Source organism: Babylonia areolata, chromosome 6, assembly GCF_041734735.1.
Source record: "Babylonia areolata isolate BAREFJ2019XMU chromosome 6, ASM4173473v1, whole genome shotgun sequence".
Classification (NCBI taxonomy): domain Eukaryota; kingdom Metazoa; phylum Mollusca; class Gastropoda; order Neogastropoda; family Buccinidae; genus Babylonia; species Babylonia areolata.
Genome location: NC_134881.1, coordinates 39610910 through 39635909, shown reverse-complemented (window position 1 = coordinate 39635909; position 25000 = coordinate 39610910). Strand labels below are relative to the sequence as shown.

Sequence of the window (25000 nt, the reverse complement as noted above, 5' to 3'; positions counted from 1 at the left end):
ATGTAGAGCACCCTGAGCTCTTTCAGAGAAATGGCGCTACATAAGTGTACTTCATTATTATTATTATTATTATTATTATTATTATTATTATTATTCTCGTCGTCGTTGTCGCCGTCGTTGTTGTTGTTGTTTTTAAATTAATTAATTAAATAATAATAATAATAATAATAATAATAATAATAATAAAAATGTTGTTGTTGTTGTTGTTGTTATTATTATTATTATTATTATTATTATTATTATTATTATTATCATTGTTGTTGTTATTGTTGTTGTTATCATCTATGTATTCAGTCATTACATTTTTCTGAGGCACTAACAAGTTCATCATAATCTTACGCACTGAGACGAGAAAAGCAACTTCAAAATTCAGTTGGAATACATTCTGAATAGTTGCGTGCTAATGCTCACCAATATTTCTCTATTTGGCCATAATCTATTCTTTTAGCGGGTTGACTTTTAATCCAAACATTTATCACGTTATGTTGGTTTTTTAATGGTTATTATCTATATGTTCGCTTGGTCATTGACCTTACATCAACGCAGAAGGTTTCGCTCTGCACGTGACGCACGCACGGGAAGTGGCTAAAACGTCAAAGCTGCATTTTGTGGTTGCTCACTTGCCTGGCTTGAGTGGATTTGGATAAAAATTCGTAAACAATCAGCTCACACCATGTCCTTCAAAATCCAATAAAACGGGGTTGATTTTATCAGAAGACAGAGCAGAATTTGGCAGACGTGTGGTGTTGCGTAGTGTCGTATTGTTCTGTATTCTACTGTGTTGTACTGTTCAGTACTGTATTGTACTGTACAATGTCATGTTGTGTCGTCTTGCCTTGTATTGTAGTGTATTGTAGTATATTATCTTATCTGTGTGACATTCATGTTGATATCCATATGAAGAACGTGTCATAATCTGTCACCTTTCTCACCCCAATGTTTGTTTAGATCTGCTTGTGTGTTTGTGTAAGTGCATTTATATACATAATTATGCTGGAATAACCCTCTTGGAATAGCTGCCATATTTTGACAAGATGTCGGGTACCACCGCCCACAAGTCTCACGGGATATGCCATGATTATTCCATCCAATTGTTTTATTGGTCATAGCTTATAGTGGAAACAAACTGACTGAAGGAATGGAGAAAACTGCTGAGAAGATTATGCACGCTTGCTGAGTGCTTGTGTGGTAGGGTGACAAGGCTGGTTTCACACTGGGAGGCAGGCTGTATTATCATATAAAAAAACAAAACAAAAGAAAACAAAACCCGAAAAACCCGACCCGGAAGAATTATCCAGAACATTTTTTGTCTTCTAAATTAATCGATATGAGGATGGTGACAATATTATCAAAGGAACTCATTTAGGTTTAAGACTACGAAGACAATACTGTAGTTTATGCTCCCTTTCATGATATATCCTGGCGAGAGCTGGACATGGGAAATGCTTACACGTGCAGAGTTGGTCAGAGTGTTTTACCAACACCCCAAAAGACGTAAACGTACGGTCCCATTCTTCTCATTCAAAACCATTGCATAGCATACTCACTCTGGGTAGGAGCGGGCCACTGGCCGAAAACCACCAAGTATATTTGCTCTGATGGGGTTCAAACCGCGTCACTCACCACTTCGACACAGCAGCTAATAGTAATGTGCGAAGTTCATAAGTGATTCCAGCATATCAAGGATAATGAATGCTCATGGTGTGTATGAGAATGACCGCGTTACTCCACAAGACCATCAGGTTTTATCAACATTACACAGACAAGTGGGGTAACTTACATGTTGTGTTCCAGGGCAGCATGACATACTGAGGTTCGATCCAGTCCAACTGACAAACTGCTTGCATGAAGCCCTTGTCTCTCGTCATAGAATCAGGTGGCAGCAAGAGTTGTTGGACACCATACCCTCCTGTGGCCACTGTAACATTCCCTACAGACCAGATCAGTCTGCCCTCAGGAACGCCCAAGTTGTCAGCCGTACACGTGCACGTGATTCCGCCTGTCTCAGGGATGTTGGACACGTCTGTACAGCTGACATACGGTCTGCTGGGAATGGCTGAAATGATACAAATCACAAGCACAACCTGCTGCATCAATAACTGCATCCCTTTGCAACAGTTGTGCTGCAGATTTTTTTCCAAATATTTGTGTCTGCTGTTCATGACTAGCTGAAATCGACGATCAATTATGTGGCTTCAAATTATTCAGGATAAGTGCATGAATGAACTCATTCAGAGAGGAAGAAAGAAAGAAAACGAGAGAGAGAGAGAGGGTGGAGCAGAGGCATGGCCAGAGAGACACAGAGAGACAGAGGAGAGTGGAAACAAAGACACACAGACACATAGAGAGTAAAGGACAGACAGACAGACACAGCAACAGGGACAAAACCACATAAAATCCAGATGGAGGTGAATGTCTTCTTGTAACAAAACAGCGTCATCTTTCAAAATTCAACTGACAATTTTCATCAAGAAACAATCGTTAAACGGTAGCTTAATGTAGCCGTCGACTTTCGAGAATTGTTTTAAATTCATTTGCGGAGGAATCTCCTTTTGTGTTGAAATATGTGAATGGGTACCTATCCTAATCACCAGGTAGTAAACCAACTAGAACCGGAAACCATTCAAAGGATATGTACTTTTCTCAAGATGACCTGAAATAATCAAACGAAGCTGCACAGGAAAATATTACTTCAATGAAAACTCAGCACTGAGAAGAGTTTGTTTAAAACAGTCACTCTTTGCCCTTCAGCTCTGATCTGAGATTGAGTTGGTCAGGCGTCAACTCTTGTCCTCCACACTGAACTGTCTCACAAACACACATATCCTCCACTGAACTGTCCTCACAAACACATATCCTCCACACTGAACTGTCCACACAAACACAGATCTCTTCCACTGAACTGTCCACACAAACACAGATCTCTTCCACTGAACTGTCCACACAAACACAGATCTCTTCCACTGAACTGTCCTCACAAACACAGATATCCTCCACACTGTGAACTGTCCTCACAAACACACATCTCTTCCACTGAACTGTCCTCACAAACACATATCCTCCACACTGAACTGTCCACACAAACACACATCTCTTCCACTGAACTGTCCTCACAAACACACATATCATCCACACTGTGAACTGTCCTCACAAACACACATCTCTTCCACTGAACTGTCCTCACAAACACTGATATCCTCCACACTATTAACTGTCCTCATAAACACACATAGCATCCACACTATTAACTGTCCTCACACATATCCTCCACACTGTGAACTGTCCTCACAAACACACATCTCTTCCACTGAACTGTCCTCACAAACACACACAGCCTCCATACTGAACTGTCATCACAAACACACATATCCTCCATACTGAACTGTCCTCACAAACACACATATCCTCCATACTGAACTGTCCTCACAAACACACATATCCTCCATACTGAACTGTCCTCACAAACACACATATCCTCCATACTGAACTGTCCTCACAAACACACATATCCTCCATACTGAACTGTCCTCACAAACACACATATCCTCCATACTGAACTGTCCTCACAAACACACATATCCTCCATACTGAACTGTCCTCACAAACACACATATCCTCCACACTGAACTGTCATCACAAACACACATATCCTCCACACTGAACTGTCATCACAAACATATCCTCCACACTGAACTGTCCTCACACACATATCCTCCACTCTGTGAACTGTCCTCACAAACACACATCTCTTCCACTGAACTGTCCTCACAAACACACATAGCCTCCACACTGAACTGTCCTCACAAACACACATAGCCCGCACACTGTGAACTGTCCTCACAAACACACATATCCTCCACACTGTGAACTGTCCTCACAAACACACATATCCTCCACTTAACTGTCTTCACACAAATATCCTCCATAGTGTGAACTGTCCTCACAAAGACAAATGTCCTTTACACAATGAACTGTGCTCACCAAGACATATATCCTCTACACACTGTACTGTCCTCACACACACAGTCATCCTCCACTGAACTGTCCTTACAAAGACAGATCTCCTTCATACTGTGAACTGTCCTCACAAAGACAGATATCCTTCACACTGTGAACTGTCCTCACAAAAACAGATATTCTCTACACACTGAACTGTCCTCACAAAGACAGATATCCTTCACACCGTGAACTGTCCTCACAAAAACAGATATTCTCTACACACTGAACTGTCCTCACAAAGACAGATATCCTTCACACTGTGAACTGTCCTCACAAAGACAGATATCCTTCACACTGTGAACTGTCCTCACACACAAACATATCCTCCACATTGTGAACTGTCATCACAAACACAGATATCCTCCACACTGAACTGTCCGTCATGCAGTTATCCTCCAATGAACTGTACCCATAAACACATATGTCATCCACTGAACTGTCCTCACAAAAACAGATATCCTCCACACTAAACTGTCCTCACAAACACAGATATCCTCCAATGAACTGTACCCACAAACACAGATATCATCCACTCCAACCCTGTGCTGCAAGCGAAACGCAGACCAAACGCTGGGCACTGAATGACCACCACAGACAAACAGTCTCCCCAAATAGGACTGTATTCTCTCCTTGTGTCACAGTACACCTGCTTTCATTCCGATCATATACCTACTCGGTAGTTACATTATAAGTATCTTTAAAATATATCATATTAAATAAGAATCACTATTTACAGTCACGTTTGTACAAGCTACACATAATGGGAGATACTTACAAATGATAGGCATGTAAATGTACGTCCTGTACTGTACATAGTTTGGCGACGTAACGTAGAAACGAACTTCCACAAGTGTGAATTGTTCTCGGGAAGACAGTCTCCAGGAATCCACCACCCGTCCTTTGAAGTACGTTTTCCCGTCTGTGGAGTTCACGTAGGATCTCAAGGACTGACGGAATGACAGCATACCGTGGGTCTTGTATTCCAAAACGCTTTCATCTGAAGCTAAACGATTCTGAAAAAAGAAAAAAAAAAGAAAAAGAAAAAGAAAAAAAACTAGCAAAAGGGAGACGGGAGGGAAGAGAGAGAGGGGGGTGGTGGGGGAGAGAGAGAGAGAGAGTGGAGGACGCAGACATGCTTGATTGTGGAGAACTCGTAATAATACCACACACCGCTCACAGTGACATGATTTCCTAGTGGCGCCCAATGGGGACCCCAAGAGGTGCTAACCGCTACTGATGACTACTGACCACTGTCCACCGCTGACCAATACTGATGACTACTGACCACTGTCCACCGCTGACCAATACTGATGACTACTGACCACTGTCCACTGCTCACCGATACTGATGACTACTGACCACTGTCCACTGCTCACCAATACTGATGACTACTGACCACTGTCCACCGCTGACCAATACTGATGACTACTGACTACTGTCCACCACTGACCAATACTGATGACTACTGACCACTGTCCACCGCTGACCAATACTGATGACTACTGACCACTGTCCACCGCTGACCACTACTGATGACTACTGACCACTGACTACCGCTGACCACTACTGATGACTACTGACCACCGCTGACCACTACTGATGACTACTGACCACTGACTACCGCTGACCAATACTGATGACTCCTGACCACTGTCCACCGCTGAACAATACTGATGACTACTGACCACTGTCCACTGCTAACAACTACTGATGGCTACTGACAACTGTCCACTGCTAACAACTACTGATGGCTACTGACCACTGTCCACTGCTTACAACTACTGATGACTACTGACCACTGTCCACCGCTGACCAATACTGATGACTACTGACCACTGTCCACCGCTGAACAATATTGATGACTACTGACCACTGTCCACTGCTGACAAGTACTGATGACTACTGACCACTGTCCACTGCTGACAAGTACTGATGACTACTGACCACTGTCTACTGCTAACAACTACTGATGACTACTGACCACTGTCCACCGCTGACCAATACTGATGACTCCTAACCACTGTCCACCGCTGACCAATACTGATGACTCCTGACCACTGTCCACCGCTGACCAATACTGATGACTCCTGACCACTGTCCACCGCTGACCAATACTGATGACTCCTGACCACTGTCCACCGCTGACCACTGCTGATGACTACTGACCACTGTCCACCGCTGATCAATACTGATGACTACTGACCACTGTCCACCGCTGATCAATACTGATGACTACTGACCACTGTCCATCGCTGAACAATACAGATTAATCCCGACCACTGTCCACCGCTGAACAATACTGATTACTCCCGACCACTGTCCACTGCTAACCACTACTGATGACTATTGACCACTGTCCACTGCTAACAATTACTGATGACTACTGACCACTGTCCACTGCTAACCACTACTGATGAATGTTGACCACTGTCCACTGCTAACCACTACTGATGACTATTGACCACTGTCCACTGCTAACAACTACTAATTCTACTGACCACTGTCCACTGCTTACAACTACTGATGACTACTGACCACTGTCCACTGCTAACAACTGCTTATGACTACTGATCACTGTCCACTGCTGACCACTACTGATGACTACTGACCACTGTCCTTTGCTAACAACTGCTTATGACTACTGATCACTGTCCACTGCTGACCACTACTGATGACTACTGACCACTGTCCACTGCTGACAACTACTGATGACTACTGACCACTGCTAACAACTACTGATGACTACAGACCACTGTCCACCGCTGACCAATACTGATGACTACTGACCACTGTCCACCGCTGACCAATACTGATGACTACTGACCACTGTCCACCGCTGACCAATACTGATGACTATTGACCACTGTCCACCACTGTCCAATACTGATGACTACTGACCACTGTCCACTGCTGACCAATACTGATGACTACTGACCACTGTCCACCACTGTCCAATACTGATGACTACTGACCACTGTCCACCACTGACCAATACTGATGACTATTGACCACTGTCCACCACTGTCCAATACTGATGACTACTGACCACTGTCCACTGCTGACCAGTACTGATGACAACTGACCACTGTCCACTGCTGACCAATACTGATGACTACTGACTACTGTCCACCGCTAACCAATGCTGACTGCTGAAGATTCATGTCATGGATGGTATAGGTTTTTTTTTATGATTATGTAAAACCTGAACAGTTTATGGATAATGTGAAATCATTTAAGAGAGCTTCATAGTTGTTTCCTGACATCTGTTTATCTATTTTACTAAAATATGATGATTTTGTTGTGATTTGTGTTAGGATGTTGTATGGTTTTTATATTGTTATTCTTATCAATGATGTTTTATGACTGTCTTTCGTTTTCTGTGAGTATTAGATAAACATGGATGAGTGCACCAACTCAGCGGTAGTCTTCCTAATCTTGCCCGTGTGTTTTGTAGTACTTTCATCTGTAAGGTATTTAAGAATGCTGTGTGTGTGTGTGTGTGTGTGTGTGTGTGTGTGTGTGTGTGTGTGTGTGTGTGTGTGATGCTGGTGGAGGGGGGGGTGAGAAAGCTTAACCTTACCCGGTTAGTCACGCTTTATTATCTCTATTGAATCCACTTGGATAGTAAAACATTTGCAGACAGAAACAAAATGTACGTACGGATGGTGTTGCACCGTAGCGACACGGTCTCTGTCACGGACAAGGAGGGTTGCGTGTGTGTGTGAACGCTGCCAGTTATGGTAGACCCACTCTGGCACGCATACATCGCGTGCTCCTGGTCGCTTATGAAGTCTATGGAATGCACGTGTTGCACTGGAAAGTATGGCGTGGCAGATTTCTGATTTTTGTGAGCTATGGGAGTTTTTTTCGTTTGGAAAACCGGCACCGTTTGACAGTGGGGCATGAGACTTGGCCAGGTCTACGACGGTCAGTGTGGGGTCCTATAGAGAGGGGACGCTCAGACCAGACTTATTTTTGGCGACACGGGTTGTCGCAAGGAACTGTGACGCTCAGCCGGTATTGTGGCCGGAGTTCATAAACCGTTGAGCTATTTATTCATTTATTTTAGAGTCGTTGCATTGATAAAATTATCTTGCAATTTGTAGTATTTCTTTTGTACAACCGTCCGAAAATACACGTACCCGTATTGCTAGTCGGTGTTGCTCTTCACGTGTTGAACTGAATTTTTACTGTACTTGGGGGTTGGGGGTGGGGGTGGGGGCGAACAAGGGGGATGGGGGTGGGGGGGGGGGGGGGCTGTTACAGAGAGAAATAAGTGCAGATGGATCTTGTTCCCAAGCTTGTTTACTCATATCTTCAAGAAAGTTAACCGTTTTTCGTGGTTTTGTTGGTGAATAGTCTTAATATTGATTCCAATATAATTTTCAGTAAACAGAAATGTCCAAGAATAGAGTTGATGGCTTATGTTGTATGGGGGGCATCAAAACCTATGAAGGTCAGAATGGTAGAGAAAGAGACAGTGCGAAAGTGCTTATGCTTACCACAAAATACGAACATGCCCTAGAAACGGGATAGGCAGTTGACATTTTCACTTCCTGCACTCTGTAGATGTAGATACCAGCACTAGAAAATGCGCGAGTCACGTCACAGGACAACACAGCAGACCAGTTGAAGTGGATTGTATCAATTCTGCAGTTTGACACTGTTGGTGCACCTGCAAAATATTACACAGACACACACACACACACACACACACACACACACACACACACACACACACACACACACACACACACACACACACGCACGCACGCACGGACGCACGCACGCACACACACACGCACGCACACGGTAGAAGAAAAAAACGACGAATTTTGCCCACTTACAGATTAAAAAAGAAGAAAGAAGGGAAAACAAACAAACAAACAAACAAACAGCAGCAGCAACAACCACCACCGGCAAGCAGAACAAAAAGACAAGGGGTGGGTGGTCAACCTCAGCTGGCTCTAGTGTCTCAATTAATGACATGGTCAGTGTCACTGGGGTTCCAGCGCAATTATGTTTGACAAAGAACTGATACTAGTCACACATTTGGATGAGCCAAACAGATGCCATCCTCCACTGTGGACCAGGTCAGAAGAAGAAGACAGGAGCAGGACACCAGTTCTTCTGTCCATGAAGACTTGACTGGGTGAACACAGAGGGTTTAAGATCCTCAGAATATACAATATATTATAGGCTAACACAGACAGGAATGCAGGGAGGGCACAGATTATGAGAGTTATATCCCGTCGCCTTATGTGCTTGAGGCCATAGCTCTGGTGTTGAATGTATGTCTGCGTGTGAGATACAGTGGTTTCGTGATTGTGAGTGACAGTCTTTTTACTGATGGAACGCTGGTCATTTTGGTGCATTTTCTGTCGCTTTTCGACTACGGACAAGGGACTATGGTTCGATTTGTCAACCTCACTTTCTTTTTCTTCATCATCCATTACGCCGAGCTGCTCGGCTGTCTGTCATTGAACAAGCAACCTGAACGTGCGGAAGAAACTGCAGAGCAGAGTTGTCCAGTGCCGTTGCCGACCACTCCAGTCTTTACAGTAGAACTGAATTACTATCGCTTCAGTGTACGCAGTCTAACCTTACTCTGTCCGTGTGTGACAAACTTTGTCATCTTGGTATTCACAGTCCGGTTCCGTGCTCAGATCTGCAGTCAGATCAGTGGGCTTCATGCTCATCGAAGAAGAGAAAGCGACGGCCGTTTCGAGGTGGGCGCCGGAGATTTCAACACAGTAGGCCCATCCCAGTGCTTGTGCCTACAACACATCGAGTCCTCCACTCCCCCTGTCCAGTCGATGACCGATCGCCGATCAAACTTCTTCCATCTGTAAGCTTCAACAGCCTGATCTCCATTCCCCTCCACCCCCACTCGTCCAACAATTGTAAGCTCTCTGGTCTTAAAATTGCATCTTTCAACGCACAGTCTGCTGGTCCCAACTGCAGAGAGAAAAGAACTTCTTTTATTGTTGACAACAACATTGATCTACTGTTTATTGTGGAGACGTGGCTCAAGCCCCGTGGAGACGAAGCAGTGTGTGTTGATCTTGCCCCCAGTGGTTATGCCATCAAGTCACTCCCTCGTGCCTCTGGTCGTGGCGGTGGTATTGCAGTCATTTACAGAGACGCTCTCACTCCCCACCTTACCTTCACCTCCACATTTTCCTTCATCCACTCATCCTTTGAATTGCTTCAAGTGTCCCTCGCTTCCCAGCATTGCGTGCTGCACTTCATGTGTGTGTATCGCCACTGGCCCACCTCTGTTGATAAGTTAACGGAAACCATGTTCTCTGAACAGTTTCCTAATCTTTTGGACTACTGTAACTGTCTTCAAGGAAATCTGTCTTTGGGGGAATTTTAATTTTCATGATGACAGTTCCACTGATCGTAGTGCTGTAAAAGTTTTGGAACTTCTAAATATGTACAACGTTTCTCAGACTGTGCGCGGACCTACCCACAAGCATGGTCATACTCTTGATTTGGTGATTGAGAGGCCAAGTGATGGAGTTCATCCATCGTCTGATGTGAATCATGACTTAGAGTCTGACCATTTGTGTGTGGTTGGTGTCCCCTCCTCTGTGACAGTGTATCGCAGTGTGCGCAACATTCATGCTGTAGACAGAGCAGCTTTTCGCGACGACCTGAAATCAGGACTTGAGTGCTTTTTGGACTGTTCAGCTGACCAGTACAACACTGCCCTTCAGGCAGCACTGGACAAGCACGCCCCTGCATCTCGTTGCAGGGTATCGTCCAGAAAGGTGTCATGTCCATGGTTTGGACTTCTTGGAGAGAGGCGACACGCGGAAGCACAATGGAAGGTATCTGGTTTAACTGTCTACAATCAAATCTACCAGCAGAAAGCCAAGAACTTTGTTACCTTTCTTGTGCACAAAGCGAAGACAAGATCTCCGAAGCTAAATCAAGCAAAGAACTATATTGCATTACAAATAAGCTTTGTGGCAGAACAAATCTTCTTTGCTTCCTTCTATCTATCCATTTTCGGTACTGCCCAGTGTCTTCTCAGATTTGTTTCTGCTAGAAAAATTGTTAACCTAAGAAAAGAACTGGATTCACATTCAGTTGTGTCATATCTCTTGGGGAAAGAATTTCAAGGTGTTCCTTTTGTTGCAATCACACCTGTTTCAGAGACAGATGTACTTAGGGTGTTGAAAACGTCTGCTCCAAAAATATGTGACCTGGACCCCCTTTCCACACCACTACTGTACGAGTGTTTGGATGTTGTTTTGCCTGCACTTTCAAACATTATAAATGATTCTTTAATTTCTGGTGTCTTCCCTGATATGTACAAAGCTGCACTTGTTAAACCCCTGCTAAAGAAAGCCACTCTGGATCACAATGACCTAAACAGTTTTCGCCCTGTATCCAACCTTGCTTTTGTGTCGAAAATTATTGAAAAAATTGTTCTCTCCCAACTTTCAGACCATTTAGCATTAAACAACCTGTTCTCTTTTTTTTCAGTCAGCATATACGTCTGCCCATACCACTAGCACTGAAACTACTTTGTTGAAAGTAGTTAATGACCTGTTACTGTCTGTGTTAACTTTGCTCGATCTGTCGGCTGCGTTTGACACAATGGACCACAGTATACTCCTTTCCAGATGTGAACATGTTTTGTTTTTTGTTGTTGTTGTTTTTTTGGATTCACATGACAGTTCTGAGTTGGTTTTCTTCATACATACCAACCGCTTCCAGATTGTCTCTGTTAATAACTTTGTCTGATCCAACCATGATCTCCTATGGCGTACCACAAGGCTCTGTCCTGGGCCCCATTCTGTTCGTTCTGTACACTGCTCCTCTTTCTGATGTCATTTCTGGCCATTCTTAATTACAAAAGAGACAGACATAATGACTGACAGACAGACACACAGAGACTGACAGAAGAGACAGACGTAATGACTGACAGAGGAGACAGACAGAGACTGACAGAGGAGACAGACGTAATGACTGACAGAGGAGACAGATATAATGACTGACAGAGGAGACAGACAGAGACTGACAAAAGAGACAGACGTAATGACTGACAGAGGAGACAGACAGAGACTGACAAAAGAGACAGACGTAATGACTGACAGAGGAGACAGACATAATGACTGACAGAGGACACACACGTAAAGACTGACACAGGAGACGGACGTAATGACTGACACAGGAGACAGGCGTAATGACTGACAGAGAATGTAAAGACTGACAGAGGAGACAGACGTAAAGACTGACAGAGGAGACAATGACTGACAGACGAGACAGACACAACGATTGACAGAGGAGACAATGACTGACAGAGGAGACAGACATAATGATTTGACAGAGGAGACAGACCCAATGTCTGACAGAGGACGCAATGACTGACAGAGGAGACAGACGTAAAGACTGACACAGGAGACAGACGTAAAGACTGACAGAGGAGACAGACGTAAAGACTGACACAGGAGACAGACGTAAAGACTGACAGAGGAGACAGACGAAAGACTGACAGAGGAGACAGACGTAAAGACTGACAGAGGACACACACGTAAAGACTGACACAGGAGACAGACGTAAAGACTGACACAGGAGACAGACGTAAAGACTGACACAGGAGACAGACGTAAAGACTGACAGAGGACACACACGTAAAGACTGACACAGGAGACAGACGTAAAGACTGACACAGGAGACAGACGTAAAGACTGACACAGGAGACAGACGTAATGACTGACACAGGAGACAGACGTAAAGACTGACAGAGGAGACAGACGTAAAGACTGACAGAGGAGACAGACGTAAAGACTGACAGAGGAGACAGACGTAAAGACTGACAGAGGAGACAGACGTAAAGACTGACAGAGGAGACAGACATAATGACTGACACAGGAGACAGACGCAAAGACTGACAGAATAAATAATGACTGACAGAGGAGACAGATATAATGACTGACAGAGGAGACAGACATATTGACTGACAGAGGAGACAGACATATTGACTGACAGAGGAGACAGACATAATGACTGACAGAGGAGACAGACGCAAAGACTGATAGAATAAATAATGACTGACAGAGGAGACAGACATATTGACTGACAGAGGAGACAGACATATTGACTGACAGAGGAGACAGACATAATGACTGACAGAGGAGACAGACGCAAAGACTGACAGAATAAATAATGACTGACAGAGGAGACAGATATAATGACCGACAGAGGAGATAATGACTGACAGAGGAGACAGACATAATGACTGACAGAGGAGACAGACGCAAAGACTGACAGAATAAATAATGACTGACAGAGGAGACAGATATAATGACTGACAGAGGAGACAGACATATTGACTGACAGAGGAGACAGACATATTGACTGACAGAGGAGACAGACATGACTGATAGAGGACAAAATGACTGACAAAGGACATATGACTGACAGAGGACAGAATGACTGACAGAGGACATATGACTGACAGAGGACATAATGACTGACAGAGGAGACAGACATAATGACTGACAGAGGAGAGAGGAGAAATAGAGACAAAGGCATATCATTATCAATCAATTTTATTTTGTGGATAAAAATGGGTATTCAGCATAACCATACATTCCTAATTTTCATGTGATTTTGATGTGTTTCTTTATGAAGGGATATTTTTTAATATGTTAATTTTAAAACAGGATGATTTTTCGTTGTACTAGTTTTAAAACGGGATGATATTTTATTCCAAATGCAACCCCATGAGAAAATACTTGTCTAAAAGCGATTCATTTTTTGGGGGACACCCGATATATGTAAGTGTGTGTGTGTGTGTGTGTGTGTGTGTGTGTGTGGCAGACAGATAGAGACAGAGAGAGAGAGAGAGAGGGGGGGGGGGCGGTGGCATACAGACTAACCGACAGACAGACATACAAACAGACAGACAGACAGACAGACAGAAAGCGATGGTGGTTAGCATGTACAAGTATGTTTATCCACTCACTGTATATGTTCAGGATCATGTCAGCTGTTTCCGTTTGGTTTGTGTCCGTAAAAGAACATGTGAAACGGCCGGCAAGATCTCTCGTTCCATTCCTCACTGAGATGTAGCTGCTGGAGCTGTATCTATGTAAAGTAAATGGTTGTTCCAGAGATGTGCACTTGTTGTTGTCATAACAAGTGCCCACAGGTACTGTGACTCCGGTGTCCAGAGTCCGTGTCCATGACACAGTGCTGGGTCGGGCAGAAGAAGTGGAGCATCCCAAAGATGTGGAACCATGGTATCCATCCCTCACATTGTAGACTTCTGCTTCCGCCTTTACCTCTGAAACATAGTGAGAAACTCATGGTCGATTCGAATGAAGCAGTTTTTGATGAAATGGATGTGGTCACACACACACACACACACACACACACACACACACACACACACACACACACATGCTAGCGTATATCTGTTATTCTACTGTTTCAATTATGAATGGTATTATTATATGGATTTCTTTTTTTTCTTTACTGATTTTCTTCTGTTTACTCTTTCATTTTTTTCAGATGATTTGATGTAAAACAAAACAAAATGAAAACACACAAAAAAGCAGTTACTGCTTATTCAATATACCATCTTAAAAAAAAAAAAAAAAAAAAAAAAGGCTTGACACAATGGAGGAGGAAGTGCAGAAAGTGGAGGGATGGACAGGATGAGGATTTTGAAGAAATATACGACACATTTTATTAAGAAACTGACATGTGCTTAATGGTATTCTAAATGTCCAGAGATGACGAATTACACTGTTGCGGTCTGTTATTTCGCGACAGTGGTGAATATCATAATAATGAATATGTTCCGAATAATTTATACGATCCAAGCTTGACTATGCACATGCATTTATTATTCAGTTATGTTGTTCAGTTTAATGGCCTGGAGAAGAAAAGAAACTTCTGTGCTGGTGTGAAAAAAGGCTTTTTAAAAGTGGCTGTTCAGGTTCGGATATTACCAATGGGAATGATGTTCACTAGGACATCGGGTGTGACATTTCCTGGAGGTGTAAGATGTTCGACCTCTGACTACTGATAGGTCGGCAAATGAAGGCCATTCCCATCAGTAGTCTCCTGATGATGAAACGAATCAAATCTAATTCCCGCCGAAAACGGAGTATGGCTGCCTACATGGCTGGGTAAAAACGGTCATACACGTAAAAGCCCATCCGTATACATATGAGTGAACGTGGGAGTTGCAGCCTACGAACGCAGAAGAAGAGGAAGAAATCTACTTCCAGGTTGGCGTGGACTAATTTTCTATTTATTTCTTCTTTACTCACCGGTCACTGTTGTCACTGGAGGTGTCAGTGTCGAGAACTACTCTTGCTTGTCAATTACACGTGATGATAGTAACAACGATAATAATAATAATAATAATAATAATAATAATAATAATAATAATAATAATAATAATTAGCCCAACTACCACTACCACTACAACAACTACTACTAATGATAATAATAATAATAATGATAATAAATAAATATAAGACTCTCTCCAGAAAACTCCTCCTCCATAACAAAACACATAATGTACAATAAAACACATTACATCTTGCTTTTTTTTTTTGTTTGTTTGTTTGTTTGTTAATTATGCAGTGCCTGACAGTAAAGTGTCTGAACAAAATCTAATTCAAAGGAAAAGAGTTATGACAGTTCGCTTCACAGGTATGAAGCAAGAACATTTTTTGTAGTAATTGAAAAACATGGAAACCAGTTAAAATTTACCTCCGTCAATTCCATTGATGTACTAACGCTGCGACATATTCTATTGTACAATAAATACTTACGAACGAAGTTCAGTCCACAACTCTGTCTGTCCACTGCTGAATTCGTGATTACGGTACAGGTCACGGTTCCGGAATAGTCTTTGAAGACTATTCTGAGATATAGTCCACTGCCACAGGGGTTTTGCCAGTTGATACGTATTTCACTCCTGAACGACTTGCAGTTGTTCGGTGTGTAGCAAGTGGCCAATGATACTGTGGTTCCGTTATTACTTTCCAGAGTCCAGTGAAATGAGCTCTCGCAATGATCCACATTGTAACAATACAGATTCCGATAAATGTAGCTTGTTGACTTGATATTGCCACCGTCACAACCAGTCAGCACGACAGTGCCTGAAATAAAAATAGTGAACATGTCGTGGTCATTGAGATGGTAACGATTGTCGTCGTCAATGTCAGTAAACATCATCATGTCATGATAAATATTGTCGTCGTTGAAGTTAGTGGTCATCATGATGTCATGACAATGATTGCTGCTTCTACGTCAGTAATCATCATCATCATCATCATCATCATCATGCCGCTCTCAGACCAATCTCTGTGTGATACATAGATAAGTATTATTTTATAAACAGTGATTCCCGTATCAGGAGCAGTTCATATTTTTGTGAGTGCATTATCATTGTATCTATATCGATAGAATCATTGTTAGTTGTATATGAAACATATACACCATCATACTATATAATAACCGTAAATTCAAAATCGCTCTCTCTCTCTCTCTCTCTCTCTCTCTCTCTCTCTCTCTCTCTCTCTTCTTCTTCTTCTTCTTCTTTTTTATGTTAGTGAGATATAGAGAGTGAAAGAAAGAACAAAAGATAAATAAATAGAGAGAGAGAGTAATATAATAAGAGTAATATAGCAGTTTAATATTTGATAAGCAAGGTGTGTTTTCTGCTGTTCATTTTTTCGCATTCAGTCCTCGCCTTAAAGAAAGACTAAAGTACATACAAATTGTATATTAAAACAACATCACAAAACAACGATACACATGTATCACTGCAACCACCCTCCCTATTTCCCGGTCATCCCCTTTCCCGTTCCTTCCTCCACAGCCATTCCGTGCAGAACAGAGAGAAAAAGAACATTACGAGTGAATGAAGAGAAAAGCATTGCAATTTGAATACTGTCTTCTTTTCGTATGAGAACCATAACCATAATACACACAGGGACATAGACCTTGAAAAAGGGAGAAAAACAGATCCGTAGAAAAAATGAAGAAAACCAATTTTCTCAGCATCTTTTTCAGTATTTTGTGTCTTCTATGTGTTTACATTGAGTGACTGTGATTTCCGTGTATTGTTTACGTAAAATAAACCACACACGAATTTCTCTTATTGAGATAATAAAGTATTCTGTATTTTGTATTCTGTATAATAGCATTAAACAGATCACCCGCAACAACGATGGTTTACAATTATGGTGTGTGCCTGCGTGCGGGCGTGAGTGCGCGCGCGCGCGCGTGTGTGTGTGTTTCTCTCAGTATGTAAGTATGGCGTAGTTCCCCAGCCCATGGCGGTGCCTACCTTCCACAGACAGCAGAGTGACAGAGGCTGCAGCCATCCAGCACAGTACGGACATCAGACGTGTGAAGGCCATGCTGCCTGTCCTGCACACTGCACACTGCAGCTGTGAGCGTTGAGCAACTCCCACCACAAGGCGGACCCCTTCCCCCTACACCCATACCCCTGTCACCCCTTTCCCCTACACCCTTTCCCCCTACACCCATACCCCTGTCACCCCTTTCCCCTACACCCCTTCCCCCTTCACCATACCTCACCCCTTCCACCTACACCCTTCCACCTACACCCCTTCCTCCAACACCCCTTCAGCCTACACCCATACCCCCGTCACCCCTTTCCCCTACACCCCTTCCCCCTTCACCCATACCCCTACACCCCTTCCCCCTTCACCCATACCTCCAACACCCCTTCCTACACCCCTTCCTCCAACACCCCTTCTGCCTACACCCATACCCCCGTCACCCCTTTCCCCTTCACCCATACCCCACTACCTCTACCCCTCACTCACCCTGGCACACCACACACCACACACCCTGCCTATCAAATGACACTGTTCTAACGGCATGTGCTATGAATAACTTCAGTTTACTGGCTTTAACTATTCTCTCTCTCTCTCTCTCTCTCTCTCTCTCTCTCTCTCTCTCTCTCTCTCTCTCTCTCTCTCTCTCTCTCTCTCTCTCTCTCTCAATCCGAAATGAAAAGTTGTTCCTTACAAAACTAAAACAGCGTATGACAAATTTGGACAAGACTGGGGAGTAAAATCAACTGAAAGTGATCGATTTTCTACATACAGATGCATTCAAATCATTGCTACAGTAGGTCGGGGCAAGACGTTCAGTCAGGGTCAAACCCTCACCTATAAGATACTGCTGATCGTGTGATACAGCAAAACAGTGACACTTTCACCACCTCCGCTTGACAATGTGTTGTGTCCTGCTGAACTGACCTGTCGTTTTGTTCCCATAGTTTGATATTTACCCACTCGGTCTTCTTCCGTCACGTGAACTTATTGCTGCATTATTTGTAACTGGTTGATGTACAGAAGTAAGAGGTTCAGCCTGAGTAAGTCTGTTGACATTTCACTTTGTTTATTTCTTTTCTATAATTTCTGGCTTTCTTCAGCCACTGGTTTCCAACGATCAGCACAAGTCCGATGGTCGTCATGATCAAATCAAGCAAACATATCAAAGTATATTCCTGATACATTTTCTATTTCTTGTGATGTACTTTATTGAAATCTGAAGATATTTTCACACAACAGGGGGAGGGGTGGACAGAGAAGAGAGATACGGATACGGATGATTTATTCATTATAGGCCATGGCCCCAAATGAAGGGGTGTGTGAACAATGCATAATAAACACAACATAAAGTGCGAAACATATAATAATCAAACCAAAAACAAAAACTAAGCATTAATTAATAGCAATAGAACAGATTAGGAAGTTGCTATTTCTCTAAACTTAAAAAGCCTTGTACAGTTACTGAGATAAATTACGAACAACAGTGACATCAGTGCTTTACATCAATAAACTAAACTTAAACACATAAGGTTGTTTGTAACATTTAGGTCGAATGAATCTTTCTCTAACATTATTAAGTGCTTCACAACAAAGGACAAAATGCACTTCATCTTCTTTTGATTTCTTGCATAATGGACACAATAAATCAGATTCATTATATGTTCTGTACCTTAAACGATGGACAGCCAACTCATTTATACTGAGTCTGAATCATGTTGTTGTACACCTGAGTTGTCTGTCAATATTTAACGACAAGGTTTCATATCATGATTACTGCAAAATGTTCTATACAGACTGAACCCTTCACTTGTACTGATATGTAGATCCCAAGTTTACCACCTGCAATCAACTAGACGCTGACGAAAAATATGAAACTTTTAAAACAACCGTAAGCAGATGTACACCATAGAGGCCCAACCACGCTATGAAATATCCCAAACAAACAAAAGCAACAAAACGACAAATGAACCAAACCAAACCAAACCTTGAGAACAACTGCTAACTACCTTTATTTAACGGTATGTCGAAAATATCAATAGATTTGAAAAACTGAATTGCCGACTGTTGCTGGACCTGATTCTTCATTGGAAGTCACAACTAGTTTCTAGCAAGACTCGAAGGAAAGCCTAAAACTCAACTCCCCTTTCTCTTCCATCTGATTCAGTGTCTCAAACGTCTTGAGACACGTGGTGTTTTAACGAGCAAATGTGTCTGGACATGGTTTCATAGACTCATCTTGTTTACGCAGTCGTATGAAAGCGTAAAGAATCCTTTGAAAGAAAACTAATTCGAGACAATGGTACGTGACGAAATAGCAAGTGAACAGAATATAACTGTCCATAAGCACGGCCACACAGCCCACCAATCACAGCGAACTTCCTTCTTCCTCGTCAGTTTTCTATTCAGGCATGAACAAGAGAGAGAGGGAGAGAGAGAGAGAGAAAAAAAAGCAAGCTCACAAACATGCCAAATGTGTGAATACTTGCGTGACTCAAGTCTGAAAAAAAAGAGAAAACGTAAAATAATTGTGTTGGCACAGAAGATGAACAAGGAAGAACCAGAAGGGAGTGGGAACCACTTCAAGGGCAATCGGTGAAAACCAACATTAGCTAACCTGGCAAGGTGCCGTCTTACATAGGTAGCGTTGCTTACAGTCGTTTTCGTTTGCTGTTGTTTATATTTAATGCAAGTTTGCTTTTCTTCCAAAGTCACATGTTACTTTTTAACTGCCCCTTGAGTTTTGTTGATGTCGTTGGGGCAACAGTGGAGAGAACGCCACCACCGCTCCCCTCCACCTGTCTGTGCCTTCCACCGCGCTCTGTGATTCAGCAAGATTCATCCCTGTCCATTCTTGGGTATTGTCTTCAAAAGTAGAAGAAGAAAAACCAACATGTGTGTCGTCAGTTAGGCCGCCACTGACAGCGTGAAGTGATTACCTCTCTAAGTTTTCGGTTCGTTTGTGAGTTCACTCTTTGTATGCTGGCATGAGATGATGGTGTCCAGTTTGGTCTGAAGCGTTCTGCTCACAGTTCTAACAAGAAACTCAAACGTGACTTCTATTTAATTCCATCATGAAATTACTACAGGGACAAATTATGAGTCCAAGCCTCACAAACTATTCTTACAAATTTAACCACAAAGCTTTCTGTCAGGGGAACAAAATAAAGAAAAAAAGAAAAGAAAAACTATTAACCACCGTAGTATAATATAATGCTGAAAGCTTTTGTATTGTATTTGAGGAAATGAATGTGAAAAATAAGGGGCCAGAACATATTTCATGATGTGTGCACTTAAATTTAAAATGACAACGAAATGAAAACGTATCATATATTTTACGCAAATGAAAGATTTTTGGGATTTTTGTTCGTATGTTTGTTTTACAACACTGATTTCCACCATTCATGCACGGGTCTTAATCACTGGCTGCTTTGTGATTACCTATAGCTTCAAGGACAGTGCCAGGGATTGCTCTCACTTACACTAAGTTACAGCCGTCCCCCTGTGTTCTTTTTTATGGACAAACAGGAGAGGGATGAGGGTGAGGATAAATGACTGATTTTAAAAAAAAATTCACTGTTAACATATTGGGGAATATAATTGCTTCCCATTAACCATCACACTTGCAGAGATTAATTCCCATTAGTCCGATCAAATATCAAATAACTAAGACCAGTCCAATATATATATATATATATATATATATATATATATATATATATATATATATATATATATATATATATATATTGGATATGGCTCAAACGTGTGAGACTGGTATAAAAAAAAATCGTTTCAGGAATGTTTAAAGCCATAGAAAGTAACACGCATAAGTTAAGAAAAAGTATTTAAAAAAACCCATCAGTTTAAGACTTTAAGAGTATTAAATTTTATTGAAACGTTTAATGAAATTTAAGATTTCTGTGGACGTGCTGTGCATTCATACGTTTGAAAGCACCCGTGTGATGTCTACATAGATCTGATCACCAACACCCGTGTGACGTCTAGATAAGTCTGATCACCAACACCAAGTCTGTGTGATGTCTAAATATGTTTCATCATTAATACCCCAACTGTACGATATCAATGTAGGTCTGCTCACCAACCCCCTGCTCGCTTTGCTTTTACGATTTACCATGGACACATACGCATGTATGATGTAGTCTCCCGTCGGTCCGACGGATGAGTAGGCATCTGTCGGTGTGTGTCCTCATATGGGAGAAGAGGCCGATTCTGGATGCGCAGCACTTCCCACAGGTGTTGCAAGGGAAAACGTCTCCAGAAGTTGAGCCCTGCTTCCGTCGCTCACGCTTCTCCTTAATGGCCACCGTTCTCTTGTTTTCAAACGTCTTTATGCCAATAGACCACAGCATCCTCCAGCGAGAGCGGTCAAGGGCGTCAGTTTCCCAGGAAGCGATTACTATGTTACATGCTTTGAGGTTTGTCTTCAAGGTGTCCTTGAAGCGCTTGCAGGGTCTTCCAAGTTTGCGGTGGCCTTCCTTCAGGTGGCCATACAAAAGGATCTTCGGGATCCTGCTGTCTGTTACGCATGTATGTGTGGTTCGTCCGTCGGGATCGACGAGGACCATCTAGTCATCCTGGGGGTGGGTGGGTTGGGCTCTGTGGGTGCGCAGATGACTGGTCAGGCCAATCCGCGCCCGGAAGGTTCTGACGCAATGTGGACAGGGGATGGTGGCGGCTGTCGGGGACTTGCTGGTACTGCTTTTCCTGGCCTGTCTGCGTTGCTGTGCTGCAGCGATTATGTTGGCCTCACAGGATTTGGCGCCTTTGTGGACAGCTGAACGCCACTTTGGTCTGTCCACTGCATTCAGCTTCCATGTGTCGTGGCTGATGTTGAAGGCCTTCAGAGAAACTTTCAGAGTGTCTTTGAAGCGCTTCTTTTGGCCTCCATGGGAGCGCTTGCCATGTTGGAGTTCACCGTACAGCAGTTTCTAGGGGAGCCGGTGGTCTGGCATGCGAATCACATGGCCTGCCCAGCGGATAGCTTTCTGGGTCTCCTCCAAAGTTGGAATGGCATCCAACGACTCACTGACTGTCACCCAGAGGAGTCGGTCGATGGCTTGATCATTGATGGTGGAGGGGCTGTTCAGTACGCTGTCAAAGTGTTCAGCCCATCTCTCAAGGATCCCGTCCTTGTCAATGATCAAGGTAGAACCATCAGCACTAAGGAGTGGAGCAGATCCGGAGGTGGTGGAACCGTAGACTTCTTTCAGGCCGTTATATAAGTTCTTTATGTCGTTCCTGTCTGCAAAGCCCCGGGTCTGATCAGCTTTGTTGCTCAACCAGGAATCCTGCATCTGCCGCAGCTTCAGCTGGATGGTGCTGCGTGCGCTCTTCAGTATGTCTTTCCTTGACTGTGACTTGGGATCTTCAATGTGGGCTCTGTAGGCTTGGCGTTTGTCTTCTAGCAGCTGCTTGATCTCAGTGCAGTTCTCATCAAACCAGTCTTTGTGCTTCCTGACAGAAGGCCCCAGGCACTCCATGGCAGTGTTGTACACCGTCTCATGCAGTGCGCCCCATGTTGCCTCCACATTCTGGTTGTCCAGCACGGTGGACTCAAGGCGTTCCTCCAGGGTGTCAGCAAAGCTCTGCTTGATGTTGCCTAGCTCCAGCTTGTTGACATTCAGGGCTTTGAGTGCTTTCATACCCTGAGGCGGTCTCTTGGGCTGGATGCAGAGGTTGAGCTTGGAGACGATAAGGCGGTGGTCTGTCCAGCACTCGGCGCCGAACATGGCCCTCGTGACTCGTACGTCCTGCCTGTCCCTCTTCCTGACGATGACAAAGTCGATAAGATGCCAATGCCCAGAGTGAGGATGCATCCATGACGTCCTGTTACGGGTAGGGAGGCAGAAGATGGTGTTTGTCATAAGAAGGTCGTGCTCGGCACATGTCTGGAGAAGTAGTTGGCCATTTCTGTTAGTTACCAACCCCATGCTTCCCAATCACTCCTTCCCAGGAGGTGCTGTGACAGCCAACTCTCTCGTTAAAGTCACCAAGAATGATGAGCTTGTCTACGTCTGCGTTGGGAACAGTGGTGATGACAGCGTTCAGGTCCTCATAGAACTTGTCCTTGATCTCATTCGGGTTGGTTATGGTGGGCGCGTTGGCGCTGACAATGGTGGTAAACTTCTTCCCGTTGCATATAGGGAGTTTCATCATAGCGATCGTTCACTCCTTTCGGGGGACCAGCCAGCTTGCCAACAAGGGTTGTCTTCACTGCAAAGCCAACTCCAGCCTCACGTCTCTCTTCAGGTCCGCGACCACTCCAAAAGAAGGTGCAGCCTGCGCCTCGCTCACAGAGTTCGCCTTCTTCTGCCAGTCTGGTCTCACTTAAAGCAGCGATGTCGATGTTGTACCTGGCTAATTCACTCGCAATGAGTGCTGTGCGTCTCTGTGGTCTGGCTGAGTCACCTCTGTGCAGAAGCGTACGCACGTTCCATGTGGCAATGGTCAATGGGGTGCTCCTTGTTTTCTTCTTTCTTTCCTTTGTGTGTCGACCGCTTCAGTAGGGCCCAGTCAGCCGCGGTATGCTGACTAGCGTGGTATGGAGCAGGCAATGTTTAGGGCACCTTTTCTAGCCCCTTCCTCATGCCATGGATGTGAGCAGTGCTGTCCTGAAGAGGGCTGCTCAGTCGCTCAGGGGGCTGTCGATCTCCACCGCTGCTCCAGTCGGTGAAAAAACGACCCTATCGCCTGAGCCGCCTGTGTGCAGGTCCGCGGCTACGACTGCCAGTGTACCCACACCTGTCGCTTCGTTGCTCGCCTATCGCCACAGGGCTTGGGGAAAATGATGGTATGGGATGAAGGATGACTGATAGTGAGGAGGAGCTGCGCACCGTCGACCTCACTCTCTTGTCCGAGACCGTCTGTATCCAGTGGCAAGATGAGGTCAAGACGAATAGAGATGGAAACGGATGCAGTGGATGACCAGGATGTCCTATGTGCCTCATCCTGCCCTCAGCACTCCGCAGTGTTCTGCTGCAACCGCCTTCCTCTCCGTTGAACCATGAAGGTTTCTTCCGCAGAGTCCGCCAGATCCAGTCTTCACATGCTTGGGTAGACAAGCCCTAACTCACCAAGGGTTTGAGACCCGTCGGCTACCCTCACCTAGTTTAGCCAACCTGTCAAAGCCGTTGCCCGGGGGATGGGCGCTGCCGCATGCTTGCAGCTTCTAGGACCCATAGGTGAGAGCTGGGTGTCGGTGGGGACCAACAGAGGACGAACTACTCCCAGAAGAGCGTGACAAGACCCCCCGCCCCTCTAGAGGTACTACCCCTCCCGTGCACCCCCTAACCCCTATCACGCATGTATACATTAGACAAACACACACACCATACCACACACAAACACACGCATATAAGCTAAGCATGATATAAACATACGGTCAAGACGTTTAAAACACGCCTCAAAGGAGATTAAAAAAATCCACCGATAAAGATCCAAAAGCATTTGCATTTCTAAAACCAGAACGTTGGCTCTAGAAATGTCTGGGCAGAATCATATCTCCCGTGAATTTACGATTTCTGTGGGTTCTTTGTTTGAGTTGAAAAGTGACTGCACGTGTCTCATTCAGTTCACTCGAGTCCCAGTGTCATATCCTTTCATTCTCTGTCAAGAGAAAAAGAGAATTA

At 43.9% G+C, this 25000-nt stretch overlaps 1 protein-coding gene across 1 annotated transcript in view; it reads right to left on the bottom strand.

Annotated features, from left to right (window-relative positions):
• Positions 1 to 17451, bottom strand: part of LOC143283518 (uncharacterized) — a 31840-nt gene extending 14389 nt beyond the window's left edge. Inside the window, exons 1-7 of the mRNA XM_076589763.1 lie at positions 17333 to 17451; positions 15810 to 16139; positions 13985 to 14305; positions 8502 to 8674; positions 5981 to 6167; positions 2847 to 3071; positions 1781 to 2056 (exon numbers count right to left, since the gene is read on the bottom strand). Coding sequence (XP_076445878.1) covers positions 1781 to 2056; positions 2847 to 3071; positions 5981 to 6167; positions 8502 to 8674; positions 13985 to 14305; positions 15810 to 16139; positions 17333 to 17405 — 1585 coding nt within the window. The 5' untranslated portion in view covers positions 17406 to 17451. The remainder of the gene's footprint in view (positions 1 to 1780; positions 2057 to 2846; positions 3072 to 5980; positions 6168 to 8501; positions 8675 to 13984; positions 14306 to 15809; positions 16140 to 17332) is intronic.
• Positions 17452 to 25000: the final 7549 nt, after the last annotated feature.